Consider the following 15817-nt stretch of genomic DNA (forward strand, 5'->3'; position numbering starts at 1 on the left):
CCTGTGATAACACACACACACACACACACACACACACACACACGCGCACGCGCGCGCGCGCGCGCCCAGGACTAGGAAGAAAGAGTGGGTTTCCCTTGGACTCACTTCAGAGCTTGTCTGTATGTGGAGTAAGAGATGAAGTGGCAGGCTGGGGATTTAGCTCAGTGGTAGAGCACTTACCTAGCAAGTGCAAGGCCCTGGGTTCGGTCCTCACCTCTGACAAAAAAAAAAAAAAAAAAAAAAAGAGATGATGTGGCAGAGCTGGGTAGTTCACATAGTGCAGGACTTGATTATCGATGTTTTCTGTGCTCTGCACTTTTAAGGAGATCTATGGATTTTTAAAAATATGCTAATCGAAGTAGTAACACCAGAATGAAATGTTATCTCTTGGAATTTCCACATAGATAACTGTTATCATTAATACTATAAAAAAAATGAGTCGGGGGAGGTTTGAAGCTTGTCGCTTGTGTTCCTTTGGGCAAGTGCCACCTGTCTCATAGAGCTGGAGAGAATTTCAGTTTAACAACTGGTGTTCTTAACTTTTCTTTTTGTTTTTTATCTTTAAACCTAGCCTTAGCAAATGCCACAGTATGTATTCTTGAACCTATTATGTCCGTGGAAGTTATAGCTCCAAATGAATTTCAGGGAACAGTAATAGGAGGAATTAACCGGCGACATGGAGTAATCACAGGGCAGGATGGGATCGAGGACTATTTCACCCTGTATGCAGATGTAAGTATGGTCATGGATGGTCTCCCAGGTTTCTTTGTCTTGTTTTTTGAGATACATTCTCACACTGTAGCTCATGCTGGCAAGGAACTCATGCTAATCCTGGTGCATCAGCCTCATGGGGTTATAGATTTGTCTTGCTTTTGTTAGCCACAGAAGCAAATCAGTTAGCTTTGGTTTTGGAAATTGTAGAGCAAGCTGAAGCATTTGCTTTGAATTTGCAGCTTATATTTTGTGGCAATTTGTGTAATTTTCTATAAGCCAACTTTTAAATACAAAAGCCAAGAATAAGATTCTTTATATCTTGGCTATGTATTTTTGGTGACTTTGTTGTTTCTTAGATGTATAGTTATTTTTTCCCTGTTGTAACCTTCTTTGTGTAGCTGCTTTATTGTGTTATATGATTAGTATTCAATTCCCTGATCTGTATCCTGTCTTAACTTAAATCTCATGGAGGAGACGGTATCGGTCACATTATAGATAGATCATCACCTCTGGAAAGATCTTGCTGTCAGTGCATCATGTCAGTACTCAAAGCAGGGCTTGGGTGCAGCTCAGTGCTAGAGCACATGCCAGGCATGCATGAGCTTCTGGGTTCAGTGCCCAGCACCACACACTTACACACACACACACACACACACACACACACACACACACACACACATACACACACACGTACATACACACGTACACAGTAGAAACGCATTAACATTTCCACAGAGAAAACACTTGGGAATGTCTGAACTGAAGGAGGTAGACAGTGGTATGGGGAGGAGAAGGGAAGGGCATCAGTGGTATACACTCTGAAATTAAAGATTTGGACTAATTATGCCTGTTAAATAATTTTCAAATAGGGTTTCCTACCTGGGATACAACAGCAGCTACTCTGGCTTTTGATTCTTTTAAACCAAAATTGTCAATAGAAAACTAACTGTAAGGCATTACATTGACTAATGCATCCTCATACTTTCCTCAAATATTTTTCAACAAGTGGTGCTAAAATATTTATTACGTTTGTTTTTAGGTTCCCCTAAATAATATGTTTGGCTATTCCACTGAACTTAGGTCGTGCACAGAGGTAAGCAATGTTAAAGTGGGGTGAAACCTCACTTCAGGGCCCTTCAGGAGAGCGCCCTGCAAAGTAATCCCACTTGTGAAAGCTGGACTCTGCCTGCTGAAAGTTGTAAGCAAGTCTCTCTCTCTCGAACTTGTAGGGAAAAGGAGAGTACACAATGGAGTACTGCAGATACCAGCCATGCTCACCAGCCACACAAGAAGACCTCATTAATAAGTATCTGGAAGCTACAGGTCAACTCCCTGTAAAGAAAGGAAAAGCCAAGAACTGACTCTCCTCACTTTGAGTGCAGTGACTATGTGACTAAAGATTTAGAGATGATGGATTCCAGTAGGATGAACCCAGATGGCTGAAAACTTTTAGGAACCGTTGCTGTTCCTCGGTCAGGAGCGTCTATGTATATGCAAAGATGATTATATGTATATATTTAAACTGTATTGACTATTGTTTAATGAAAGGCCTTAAATAAAATTGATTATTGCTGAAGTATATTTTAATATTTATTTAAGGGAAGAAGAGAAATATTTAATATTAAGGGAAGAAAAGAATGATTTCAGCTTAGAATATATTTAAATTTGCAATTTTTTTTTGACAAGGTCTATGTGTGTAACCCAGATTGACCTCAAAATTCATAGTCCTCTTGCCAAGTGCTAGGACTGTGGGTACACAGCCCATACCCCCCACCCCTGAATGCATGTGCTAGGGCTGTGGGTATGCAGCCCATACCCCCGACCCCTGAATGCATGTGCTAGGACTGTGGGTATGCAGCCCATACCCCCTACCCCTGTGTGCATGTGCTAGGACTGTGGGTACATGCCCCCCTGTTCCCATGTGCTCGTGTATGAACATTTGTGCTTTTGTGTGTGAATGTACCTGCCAGAGGTTGTCTTTCTTATTGTTTTCCAAGTTAGTTTTGAGGTAACATCTCTCATTAAACCTGGAGCTCGAGTATGAGTGACCACAAGCCCTAGGGATCATCCTGCCCCGCCCCCACCCCCACTTCCTCAGCACTCAGAGTACAGGTATGTGCCGTGCCCGGCTGATTTTACATGGGCTCTGGGGGATTGAACTCAGGTCCTCATGCTTACTCATCCAGCATTTTACGACTGAGCCATCTCTCCAGCTCCCTCCATTTTTTATCATGAAGAGTTTTCAACATACTGAAAAGTTGAAAAAACAGTACAGAATAGCCATGTAGCTTCTTCCATTTATAGTCAAGACTCAATAATTTTCAGTGATTTACTTCTCAAGTAAGTTGTTCATTGTCTCTGTGGCATGCATTCATATTCTAGAAGTTACTCTGTTGAGGTTATGAGTGTAAACATTGTACATCATGACATTTCTTGGAGTGTCACTTAATGAGGCATGTGTGAATCACGATCTTACTAGAGAGCATTTTCAGCTTCTATTAAGAGTGAAGATGGCAAATGGCTTCTGTTTGTGGCTTCTGCCCACTTGTAACCACCTGCGTTAGGAGGACAGTGTTGTTTGCAGTCTTGTATTAGACAAGAACAAGGAGCTTATCTACTTATTACCTTACCTACGTTCTCCTAATTTGCATTCCTAGATTCTGATAAAGTGGGATTTGTAGGGTTACTGCCTGCTCAGTTCATGATACATGGTAGTTCAGTGGAGTAATTAGAGTTTGGCCTATGTTCATTGAAATTGAGAAATTGAATGTAAGCCTTTGTTTTCAGAATTAGTTGGCTTTATACTTTTAAGAATTTTTTACTCCAAAACTTCTGATGCCACATATATACCCTAATCTGTTATCTTTACTCAATAAAAGTAGATAATAGGAATAAGTTGTGGGTGTTTTAGACAGACTTTCATGTCTAGCCTTGAACTCCTGCTCTCCACCTATACACACACACACACACACACACACACACACACACACACACACACACACACTGCCACCTCTGACCTCTGCAATGCTGGTTTTATAGGCCTGCGACATCTTGTGCAGCTTTTGCCTTTATTTGTAGACTTGATAATTTTAGAATTCTAGGATAAAAAGATCTAAATTGCCTGCCTGCTTTGAAATTAGATGCATTATCTAATTTAGCTCTTGTAACCCTGTGAAAGTAAATAATGACTGCAGTGTCACCTGCACATAGGCCTAAAACATGAAATTAAAGGGTTTTTTTTGTAATTCTAATGTATAATACCAATATTCCTTTGTAAGATATAGAAAACATAAAGATAGAGTTTTTGAAGACCATGCTCCTTAAGTTTTCAAATAGATCCTGTGGTTACAATTCACTAGCTCCATGAATGTGTGTGGCTGTACCATGGCATCAAACCTTGGAAGTGGTTTGCTTTTGGTACTGTGAGTACATCCTCAGTAAGGAAATACTGCCACAGAATTTAATGCAGTCTCTGGATATTGAGAATAGTCAAAAAAAAAAAATGGATAAAACTGAGTGCATTTTTAATTTGTTAAATATTCTAGTTATACCATCAGGCAGAGGCAGGTAGATCTCTGTGAGTTCAAGACCAGCCTGGGATACACAGTAAGACCTCCTTTCAAGAGAAGGTGGTGGGGGGCGGGGAGTGCAAGGAAGAGAAGAGGAAGAAGAAGGGAAGAGAAGAAGTTATGTCTCTCCTGGGTATCTAATCCATCAGCAGCATTTCATAGGCAATGGCATGGATCCACGTAGGAGCATGAATGGAACAGGATCCCCTAGGACAAGAACAGCCACATCTGTTGCTAACTCATTAGATTAGTGATGGATGGTAACAACCAAACAAAGCCTACAGCGTGGAAAAGATTAATGTGGGTATTAATAAATGAAGATTTTGACACTACTATCAGAAAGGGTAGGTTTAGCTAATTGAAAGAAAGTGTTAGCTTGTGTTGGGGAGAGGCCGCACCAGCAGCTGCTGCATGGCTGCCCTCTTCCTGACTCAGTTAAAAATTCCCTGGAGCTTAAGTGAGGACCCGTCTCTACGTAGTGGGGCTCTGAACGTGTGCAGTTGACTCCTGTATGCATTTGATGCTAACGACTGCAATGTCACCTGCACATAGGCCTAAGACATGAAATTAAAGGTTTTTTTTTTTTTTTTTTTTTTTTTGTAGTTCTAATGTATAATACCAATATTCCTTTGTGAGATATTACAGTCGGGCTATTGTTCCTTCAGCTGATCACCGACGTTGAAGAAATGCAGTTCAGTTTTCTGTTATTCTTTTCCTCCCTGCTTAATTGTGTAGTTTGTGAGTCAACAGAATTGAATCTGTTTTGAAAGTTGGGAATTTTTATATTTTAATATTTTAACATATGAATCTTAAATTTGGCAGCCACCAGGAAGGAGAACTATTCCATTGAAGAAAGTGGCTCTTTGCATTGTTGAAACTATACATTGTTGAATGAGAAGTTGAAGTCTTCAGCTAACTTAGCAGTGCCTCACTGAAGAAACCTACTTGTACTTCTAGAGAACGTTCTGGTCAATTACCCATTCTTATGTAGGCTGGAAAGCATGGTGGCTGAGACTTGTGTTTTGAAAGCTAGGAAAGGTCACAGAACTGACCAGAATTTTCTAAACTGAGAAAAGTCAGTGTGATGAACTATAAGGTCTTTCTTGAAAGATTAACATTCAAGTCCAAATATAGACATTTCAACTGACCTTCAAACAAACTGTCTTTGTCATTGTTCTATTCCTGTGAAGAGACACCATGACCACAGCAACTCATAAAACAAATCATTTAATTAGAGGCTGGCTTACAGTTTTCAGTGGTTTGGTCCATTATCATCATGGCAGAGAGCATGGCAACACATAGACAGACAAGATGCTGGATAAGTTGCTGAGGGTTCTACATCTGCATCTATAGGCAGCGGGAAGAGAGAGACACTGGGCCTGGCTTGGGCCCTTGAAACCTCAAAGCCCACCTCCAGTGACACACTTCCTTGAAGGCACACCTAATCCTTTCAAATAGTTCCACTCCCTGGTGGCCAAGCATGGAGTCTGTAAGGCCATCCTCACTCAAACCACCATGTGTGCTATCTGAAAAACTATCATTCAAGTAGGAAAAATTGAAACTGAGTAGAAGAGAATGAAATGGCAGACAAAATCCTGGTACTATTTCTGATGTATCCTAAGACACTGAAAGTTCCCTAGAAGTTAGGTGAATGTGATGGTAAATGTAACTCACTGGCTCGGTGACTCAGATTTTATACTGCTAATGGAAAGAGGGCTTGGGGAATTCAGGTTTTCATTTTATGCTAAGGCAAATGAAGTCCTTGCTCTGTTGTTAGCCAGTGCAATCAATGTTAATTAAATCAAGCTCACAATCTCAGAGTTCATGATAGAAAAGATGTCCTGATGAAGACACTGAGGAATGTCTAGTCGCTTTAACTTTGTGACTGCTGCAGACAATACCTCTTCACGCTCTACAGCAAAGTCAGTCTGTCTGTGGTTCACTGTCTGAAGTATGACCAGTTGTAAGCGTAATGAGAAATCTTTTGAAAGTAAGTTCTTGGAGAAAGCTGAGATACCATTTAGAAGGGTAGTAAAGAATGGATAGAGATTACAGGACAGCAAGGTGTTACAGTCTAGGCAACGCTCATGGGATCTATTTTGAAAGATTGTTCATGGAACTTCAGTTAGAAACATTTATCTGTTGGCTTGATTTTGGCTCAATGTAATCATTACATATTGCTTCTTGGGTGTTTAGAAAAAGTACTTTGTCTTCATTATTGCATAGGTGGAGAGCTGCTGATTCCCTTAAGAGATTATTCAGAGGATTTAGGACTTGTTAAAAGGAGTGGGTACTGGAGAGGTAAATGCAACAGTTTGGGGTTTAAAACAGAAAAAAAATACACAATTAGATCTGCTTCTGGCTATTTTGTTAAGTGTCCCTGCCTAAAACCTTCCTCTGAAGTGTAAACTTTACTGTTATCTAAGTGCAGACTGTGTAATAACTCCATTTTTAGTAGTTGATTGGACAGTGAATCAAAATGACATTCTTTCTGGAAAACCATATGGACAATTTGGGCCTTAGCTAAGGAATAGACTGTATGAGACTCTGGAAGTTTGGGACAGTAGCAGCAGGACACAGTTCTGCAGCCACAGGAGCAAATTCTGTAGTACTGTCAGGCTGGGTGTTTAGGTGCATTGACTGAATTTCCAGCCTCTATGAGGACATAACCTCACCCATCATGTGGGTGCTTCTGCATGCTTTTTTTATTTTGAAGCTGATGTCCCCTAATCAGTTACTGGCCAAGGACCTGGCTCAAGGGTTTAAGACAGTGACATAAGTGTTCCATTAAATTTTAATAATTGTGAGAGGCAGATGATGACATTTCCTGGATCAGTTCTTCCTGCCTTGAGGAGGTACTTTGCTGAATTTGATTATTACATATTATGTTTGCTTTTATTGATTACTTACACCAACACTGAATCTGAGTTGTCCTGATAAAGAAATAAATAAGTATATAAGTATATTTTGGTATACTCCGAGCTAGATCAGTGTTTCTTTAACTGTGTGTCTGCAGCTTTATCACGTGAGACGCCGTGTTGTTTGTAAGATTTGATCAGGCAGTAGTGGGATTTGATGTAGTTCCAGGTGAGCCTACATTTTGCTGTGCATACAAAAGCTTACACATTTTGTTATTTAGAAATGCAAACATTTATTTCAAAGTTAAAAGGGAATGCTTGCCTGAAATTCGCAGTTAATATTTCCCTGCAATTTACTTTTGTTGACAAAATGTTCGTTGGCATAATAAGTAGGAACAATTTAGCAATGTGAAATAGCGATACTGTATCCAAAATTATTCAGAGATGAAACTCTTCCCCAAAGCAATTGTCGACCCATCTGCGCAACGTCTCAGCAGTGTGCTCCGACCACTGAGCCCTGGGCAGATAGGTACGTGTGCATCTGCTCTCCTAGTTAAACACCAAGGCCAAGCTGGTGGGAAACACTTGCCTGTAACCACAGGCCTGCCTAAGTTGCTGGGACACCGGGACCTTTGCTTTCATGCAGGAGTGATGGAGTAGGCCTGTGGAGTCGTTTTTTTTTTTTTTTTTTTGGGGTGGGGGGATATGATAGCAGCGGATCGCTCTTTTCTCTTTAGAAATTACTGAGCTCGGTTGGAGCCATGGCTGATGCTTCCTCCATTCCGGAGGCTTCTTCTGGGCTCGGCAGCTCTTGACAGTGGTGCTGTACTTTCAGTGGTTTGCCAGGGTACCAGAACAAGTGAATACGACAGGGGATGATTTCCTAGGAAATAAAGATCTAAATGTTGTAACTTGAAACACTTGGAATATGAACAGTTTGGCACACACATGGCTTTTTTTTTTTTTTTTTTTTTTTTTTTTTTTTTTACCTGTGTTGAGAATTCATGAAGCAGAACAGTAAAATCAAAGTCGATGCCGGCATCGTCAGTTTTCTAGGGGAGGGAAGACAGAATTAGCGTCACAGGCACCGTGGGTTTGGTAAGCTTGGGGTTTGCGAGGCTGCGTCGTGTGTGCCTGGGGGGGGGGGTGACTTAACTCGGCTGCTGCTGAAACACCCTTGCGGTGTTCCAGATCAAGCTAGCGATGTCGTGGATTCTGGTTAGGTTTTTCATTCAGTTCTGTGGTCGTCTGGTTGACTGTCCTTAAAACTTTTCCCCTCTGGCATTGATGGTTTTTGTAGAAGGCTGAAGTCTGTGAGGATAAGCAGAATCTCCTGGCAACCTTAGTGATCTAGGTACTGTACATGTGCCTTGGATAGGTCCGCCCTGCTCCTCTCTGACAGACAAGGGGAAAACACTGTATTTCTACGGTGCCTGCCATGGGCCAGATGTTACTCTTGGCAATCGATACATCTTATCATGTGATTCTCCTGTTTGCAGGATTAAAACCTAGGTCTGACCCCAGGCCACCACACCATACATGCTGTATTAAAGTGCTCCCATGATGTCGCTAACCATTGTGCTAAATCCAGTATGTTAGGTATGTTCTGGGAGGAGGGCATTGGTCCACACACCCTTTATTTACTTGTTTTCTATTCATTTTAATAAGTCAATTGCCTAGTTCCTTTTTCATATTTCTTAGTTTCATATATCAAGGTGATTTTTCTCTTTAATAATAAAAATAGGGTTATTTTAAAACCTTCAGTCTTTGGAATATAACTTTACTTTTCTACCAAGTTTTTAGTAAAACTACTAAAGAATATGAAAGAGCCAGAAAAAAAAAAAAAGACAATAAAAAGGAACTTGATTTTAGGCTTTGTCCTTGCTTTTTTTATATGGATGGAGATGTTCACAAGCCATGTGCAGTCGGTGAGAAGGGGGCTGTAGAAGATGTGAAAGAGGCAGGTGAATCAGAAGTGGACTGTTCTTGTATGGGGACTTCCTTGTATTATTGGGTAGGTTTCTCTCCAGCCTGGCAGTGTACACAGGAGTATGCAAACATCTGAGGCAGAAGCCACAAATTCGAAATTCACTGGGGAAGACTGTCTTTCATAAGAGAATCAGTTACCAGCACTTCCTATCCCAGTTAGCCTTCTGAATCTGTGGGCTCTGTCCCCATGTGTGCAACCAGTTAAGAATAGAAACTATAAGTTCCGAATGTCTGGGCCGTTTTCATTGCTGTTCCCCAAACAAATCAGAGTAACACAATTGATACAGCCTTTGCATTGCAGGTAGGCACCCTGGAGATAAAGTTTGCGGGAGAATGTGTGGGACTTTTAAGTCCCCCACAGATGCAAGGAGACAACTCTGTCAGTCTGGAATTCATTTGGAGGTGTGGGTTTGGCCTTGCCTGGCCTTCATTTTGGTGACTTTACCTCATAAGGAAATGCTGACCTTTCCCAAGTTGTTGCTCACCAGTGGACCCCTGTTGACGCCCACAGACTTTGCTGCCACCTCTACCATTTCTCAAGGCCTGGCTTTATAATGTAGTCTTAAATGTTTTTTAATTGTTTTTACTTACAGACATCTTTTCAAGGCAGTGCTTTCGTATTCTGCTTTTGGAAATAGCATATTTTTTAATGTGTGTATTTTTGAGAGGTCTTATGTAGTCCATACTGGCCTGGAACTCTGGAGCAGGAGGCAGGTCTTGAACTTCCACCTCCTAAGTGCTGAGATTACAGGCAAGTGCTGGCTACCATGCCTGGCTTTCAAAGCAGCATTTTAAAAAACAAAATTGTGGTAGTTTTCAAGTTTTAGGTAAAAAGGGGCTGGACTTGACATAAGCAGTAGAACACCAGTTTCATTTAATAAACTATTTTGCTCAGACCACCCACTGGGTAGGGCTCAGACTGTGTGTAGCTCAGTGGTAGAGTGCCTGCCTCGCACACGTGAAGCTATAGGTTCACTCCCCAGTAGTGACAAAAAGAAAGACACATGTTAAGTGTGTAGGTTGAATTATAACCCCCCGGGCTTGTATCTTCCTTCAGCAGGAAGGGCTGGCCCAAAGCACAGCTTGTTATAGAACTGCAGAGGTAAACAATATACCTCACAGTCTGCCCTCACCACGCCAAGCCCTGCCAAGAAGTCATTATTTTTAATATTATTCAGAAATAACCTCTTGGGCATCTATTCAAATCATTACAAATGCCAAGTGCTTATATTCCAGATTGATGATGATTTATTATTTTTATTTTTGTAACTTAGAACTTTATCTTCCTGGAAACCATGGGGAAGGAAGCCTTGTTTGATCCCATTTTTTTCTCTTTTTTTGTAACCCACCACTCAGGTCCCCTGCATCTCCAAAGGGACAGACTAAGCCCTATTAGAACCAGTGTGGTTTTAATAAAGCAAGGAGGCTTAAGCTATTAATATAAGTTATGGAAAAGAGACTTCTCAGTAGAATAGAGATGGCCGGTGAGGTAATTTCTGTAATGTGTCTTGGGCTAGTGAAGAACTTAAGCTGAGATAAAGTCTGCACTGACTAATATGAGTGATGACCTGGTAGACAGATAGTTTAGAGTGGCTGTAAGGTTTGGTACCAGTGGCTTAGAATGAGAATAATACATTATATATCTCTATATACTTTCACTTTGGTCGATTCATGTGAAAGGCTGGGGTTACAGTGGACGTCGTCACCCCCATTTTTCCTTGCTGATAGACACTGTCCTCTGCACAGTCTATAGTAGTGGGAATGGGATTTGTCCTTTGGTTCTAAAGAAATGGCTGTATCTGGATGACGGGTCTTATTTTATGAATGTATTTCAGCCCTTCCTTTGCCCACTCTCCTGTTGGGCCTTGTTTTTTGGGGGGGAGAGTGGTGGGAGTTTATAAGTCTGCATTTCCTTATGCTCTTGCATTAGCAGGTAAGTTTAACCCAGAGTATTCAGATAATAGTTCCCACCCAGAAAGGTTTGGGGGGTGCTGAGAAGCCCTCCAACACTTCCTGCTCTGAGCTGTCTTGGCTTTATCAGCTCCTTTACCCTGTTAAAAGGAGGGAAGGAGATCCGTAACAAAACATGCTGGACCATACCCTAACTGGTTGGTTACCTAGCAACAATCAATTTAGGGTAATTCCTGTTAAAAGACACTCTATAAAAAGATCAGTGAAGGAAAAAAAAAACAAAAACAAAAACCTAGGTTCTATTTGATGTCTGTTTTACAATGGTCTTTGGAAAGCAGACTAAATTATTATTGGCATTAGAAATACTAAATATTTGGCAAGTTCCTCAGAAGATACGGAAGGTCCATCCATGGGTAAATCGTGAACATGTTTCCTGTTAGTGCTTACAGTCGGTTTAGCTTTTACTCTGGAAAACCCTCTCTCCCTACATCACATTTACCCGAGAAGAATATCCCAACCCTGGTGAAAAGCAGCTACTGGCCTGTTTCCCCCTGCAAAGAGCAACAAACCCTTTGCACGGGTCACTTACATTCATGTGAGGGCCCACCTCACCCCCAACACATCTGCTCATTGCCACCCCTGGCTCCTGGCTCTGCCTTTTCCCTGGGAGGACAGAGCAGAGAACTTAGAGGCTCCCACCTGGGCTACTGTCACCTGTGACAGTCATCTGGCTGCTGTCTCCTTCCCCTACAGGTGGAGTCCGAGGTCAGCTCTAAGGTTAGAAGGTGCTCGATCCCGTCTTAGGTGGCTGTATATATACCACCACTTGTGAGCTTTCCCAGTCAGTGGTTTAAACACCACCACGTGGGCCTGATTACAGCCCAGCACTGTCTCTTAAACACAAACCTCTACGACAAGATGACTATACATACTGTCTTCTTGCCGCAGACGAAGACCTCTAAACTGCTTGACGATGTCTTTTCCAATCAGTGCATAGAAACTATCCTTCCAGGTTCAGGCCCAAACCCTAAGACTCTTCCTGAAACGCTTACCACTTTCCCATGTTCACACCCACCCCTAAGCAGTATTGCCAGCCCACCCGAATCCAAACACGCCAGCACCTCCCTTGCTGCCCCTGGTCCATTGCCTCCACCAAGCTTCCGGCTCCTCCGTTGTTTCACTGTAGTCTGCTCTCAGAATGGAGCCAGAAAGAGCCCGTGAAAATCACATCCTGTCACTCTCCTCCTGACAGGATAAAGACAAGCCTGGGCTAATGACCTCCCAGATTTACAGATTACCGTCCGTTTCCTGCGCAGGCTCTCCGATCACTCTGCACCAGCCCTGAGCCTTGCCTCTCCCTCAGGCATCCGCCCCCCTGATGCTGCAGTTCCCTGGCTCAGGTCCCCTTCTCTCGCTCTCAGGGCCTTGTGGCTTCTGCTCCAATGGACCTCTACCTCCATTACCCTTACTTTGACCGTGTAAGCTGTCTAGCAAGAGCCTGTGGTCCTTCCTCCCTGCTTCCTTTTTTCCTTAGCATTTCCCACCACTGTTAGATACATATTCAATGGTTTGTGAACTCTATCTGGCTTCTTTCTAGAGTTGGGTCTCATTGAAGTCAACAAAGGTGGTTTTGTTTACAGCTACCTCCTCCACCCCTAAAACAATACCTGAGCCATTGCGGCCACTCAAATATTGGCTGAATGAATGAAATGTAGTTAAAGCTCTTGCCACGGAGGTAAGAGTTCCCGCTGGTTCAGGCAGGAGCCCGACGTCCATTGTGGCTCCGCTGACCCAGCTAGTTTTCAGGTTCTTACCAACTGCTTTACACTAGTGAGCTGGGCCAAGTAGTAGTGCAGAAACTGGGTTGTCTTCTCCCACATCACATAAGAGCTGCCGAGAAAAGCCAAGTCCCAGATGGGCCTCAGTGCGGGATCAATATGTCCATGACTATCTGAGGAGAAAAAAGCGCATTTGTACTAAGGCATTTTAAGACGAAATCTGAGAAATTTCAGTAATGAAATTAGGGATGGGGTATTAGATCGTCTCACAGGAGTATCTTGAATTGGACATGAGGTTAAGATGGAGATTACGTGCTTGAATTTGCTACACCAAATAAGAATAAACTGACTTAATGGCAATTTGTAGCACTATGTATGTGTGCTAAAAGAGCCATGATACTAAACGTTAATCTAGACATTTATTAGTTGAAAAGTCCACCACCCATCTCCTTACCTGCTGACTTGGCTTGAAAGTGAGTGTCATTGTGTCCTTTAAAGCTAACTAATGACGTGACAGCTTCCCAGTCACGTTTTTAAAAAAAATTTATTTTATTTTTTTCCCAGTCACTTTTTGAACACATGTAAAAAAATTAGATGTGTTTTTCCTGTGCTGTTTGTTTTTTAACCTTTTATTTACATTTTTTGATTCAGCAAACCCTTAAAACCCACTCAATGTTCGACTTCAAGAGATAGGGATACTATGGTTAATTACTTTTAGAAAGTCAAACTTTAGTAAATAATCTCTAGGATAATATCACGGATCACATTGCGTACAATTTGGTGGAGACACCCTCTGTCATGGCCCGCCAGCAGTGCAGTACTTCAAGGCGAGCTTATTAGGAAATGTTCTTCAGGTAAAGTAAATTTTAGCATGCATACACTTTATTGGTTGGTCTGTGGGGATCCAGCAGTCAGAGATGATCCCCTGATGGCTGTGGTAACCCAGAGCACAGCTGGTGGACAAGCAGGCAGGGCCCAGGTTCATTTGGGCTGTAGAGGTTGTGGGAAGGCCCCACAGGAAGGAGACTATTTACAGGGCTTTGAGTTCCAGCCTTGTAGGTGGGGATAAGCGGCTGCAGGGGATGAGGGGCTGCAGGGGAGGGGGCACTGGCAGGCTCAGACTCAGTGGCTGGTCTGGACAGAATGTAATTATATGGCATCATCCTGTGAATGGCCTCGTGTGCAGAACCAGGTGGACACGGACTCTGTGTCAGTAGTAAGTCTGTACAGGACAGACAGGAGGACACTGAAATCCACGACCTGAGGAACTGTTTGTTGGAGTAGTCCTGTGGGAAAGGGCCACAGGAGTGGGTGATAGAGTTTGAAAACAGCAGAATGGGTCCCAGATGTTTTGGGGAGGTCAGGTTCAGAGGAAGTGGTAAATGACCAAATGTTAGGAGGTGGGGGTGGCAATGACCAGATTTTCTAGTGAACTCCAGAACAGTGATACAATTAAAGGCCAGACTTATACTGTTGGGGGAGGGAGCTTGTTGAGGCTGGTTTTCGATGTATGACATATTAGGTTAAGAAAAACGACAGGAGTGGATGATGTGAACAGCTACAGACACATTAAGGAACTCTGAAAGAACAACAAAACCCCGTTGGCTTTGGCGATCGGGGGTCCCCAGTGACTGCTCTCTCTATGGAGTCTCGAAGGTGGGTTCGGAATGGCTGCCACTGGGCAATGTCAAGAGTCTCCTTTTGAAGAGTGGGGAAGGAAAGGGCAGGGCTCTGAGAAACACTTGGTCAACAGGGCACTGTCCCCGGGGCAAGATCACAACAGGGCACTGTCCCGGGGGCAAGATCAGGAACTACTGGTGGGCAGATGAGAAGGATACTGAGGGACAAGTCCTAGGAGAAGCCAGAGAAATCAGAATCAAGGATATCAAGAAAAAGATCCTGGGTTGGAGAGATGGCTTAGCAGTTAAGAGCACTGACTGTTTTCCAGAGGACCTGGGTTCAATTCCCAGCACCCACACGGTAGCTTACAACCTTGTGTAACTCTAGTCCCAGGGGATCTGAAGCCATCTGGCCTCCGTGAGTGCATATACAGACATACATGCAGGCAAAGCATGCAAACACATAAAACTAGATTTTTAAAAATAACAAATAAAGGTCCTTGGATGAGAGAGTTTGGGATGATAAGAGTTGGTGGGGTATGAAGTTGTGGAAGCAATGGACTGGGCATGGAGGTCGGAGGGAGCATGGGGGAGAACTTGTTGTGTAAGCCGGAAGACCAGAGTTCAATCCTCAGACCCCATATCAGGGTGGAAGGAGAGAACTGACTCCACAAAGCCAGCCTCCATGTGCATGTCCCCCACCCCTTCACCCCAACATAGAAATCAAAATAAATAAAAATTAGAATTTGAGGAAGCAAATGGCTCATGCTCCGCAAAGCAGAAGGTAAACTGTCTTACTGCATGTGCACAGGCTGGCATGCTCTGTGCCTAAAGAAAGGCAAAAGCTTGCACGTGGCTGTGTTTTAGAGGACAAGAAGATGTTAGACGTAATGGCTGTACTGGGCACCCGGCATGTGGCAAGTGCTTCTAGAGGAAAATTTGTTGAGGGTAAAGCTGAAAGGCCTTGGTTTCCTGCTCTGCCGTCAGCCACCCAGCATGACTCCTCTAAGGATGTGGTCTCTCATTCTCTTCTGTTACCAACCATACAAGTGCCTTCACACTTGGAGCTGAGCACTGGGGCCCTCCACTGACTTCTCAAGCTAACTTCTGGAACCCAGTTGTCAACCCGTCGGAACACGTTAATCAACAGGGAGCTGTGACTTTATTAATGTTATTGCAGAGAAGCTTCAGACTTCTGCTGCTTGGCAGAATTATTATCACTTTATGAATGAATTTGTAGTTTCTCCTTAATGTGAGCAGCTAGCTGAATCCTCAGGGTTCCGGGACAGGTAACGCAGGACTCTAAAGCCAACACAGTGACAGGAATGTCTCTGCCTTGGTCTACTGTCCCAGGGTTCTGGCATCCTTCCCCACCTCTT

General features: G+C 43.0%; 2 protein-coding genes across 2 annotated transcripts in view; one reads left to right on the forward strand and one right to left on the reverse strand.

Annotated features, from left to right (window-relative positions):
• The window catches only part of Gfm1 (G elongation factor mitochondrial 1), a 46368-nt gene extending 44078 nt beyond the window's left edge, over window positions 1-2290 (forward strand). The window contains exons 16-18 of the mRNA XM_036189879.1: window positions 572-732; window positions 1754-1807; window positions 1944-2290. Of these exons, the coding sequence (XP_036045772.1) occupies window positions 572-732; window positions 1754-1807; window positions 1944-2075 (347 nt within the window). The 3' untranslated portion in view covers window positions 2076-2290. The remainder of the gene's footprint in view (window positions 1-571; window positions 733-1753; window positions 1808-1943) is intronic.
• A 4995-nt stretch (window positions 2291-7285) lies between these two features.
• The window catches only part of Rarres1 (retinoic acid receptor responder 1), a 35514-nt gene continuing 26982 nt past the window's right edge, over window positions 7286-15817 (reverse strand). Inside the window, exons 4-6 of the mRNA XM_036189298.1 lie at window positions 12856-12992; window positions 8131-8193; window positions 7286-8024 (exon numbers count right to left, since the gene is read on the reverse strand). Of these exons, the coding sequence (XP_036045191.1) occupies window positions 7875-8024; window positions 8131-8193; window positions 12856-12992 (350 nt within the window). The 3' untranslated portion in view covers window positions 7286-7874. The remainder of the gene's footprint in view (window positions 8025-8130; window positions 8194-12855; window positions 12993-15817) is intronic.

This window comes from Onychomys torridus, chromosome 6, assembly GCF_903995425.1.
Source record: "Onychomys torridus chromosome 6, mOncTor1.1, whole genome shotgun sequence".
Taxonomy (NCBI): Eukaryota; Metazoa; Chordata; class Mammalia; order Rodentia; family Cricetidae; genus Onychomys; species Onychomys torridus.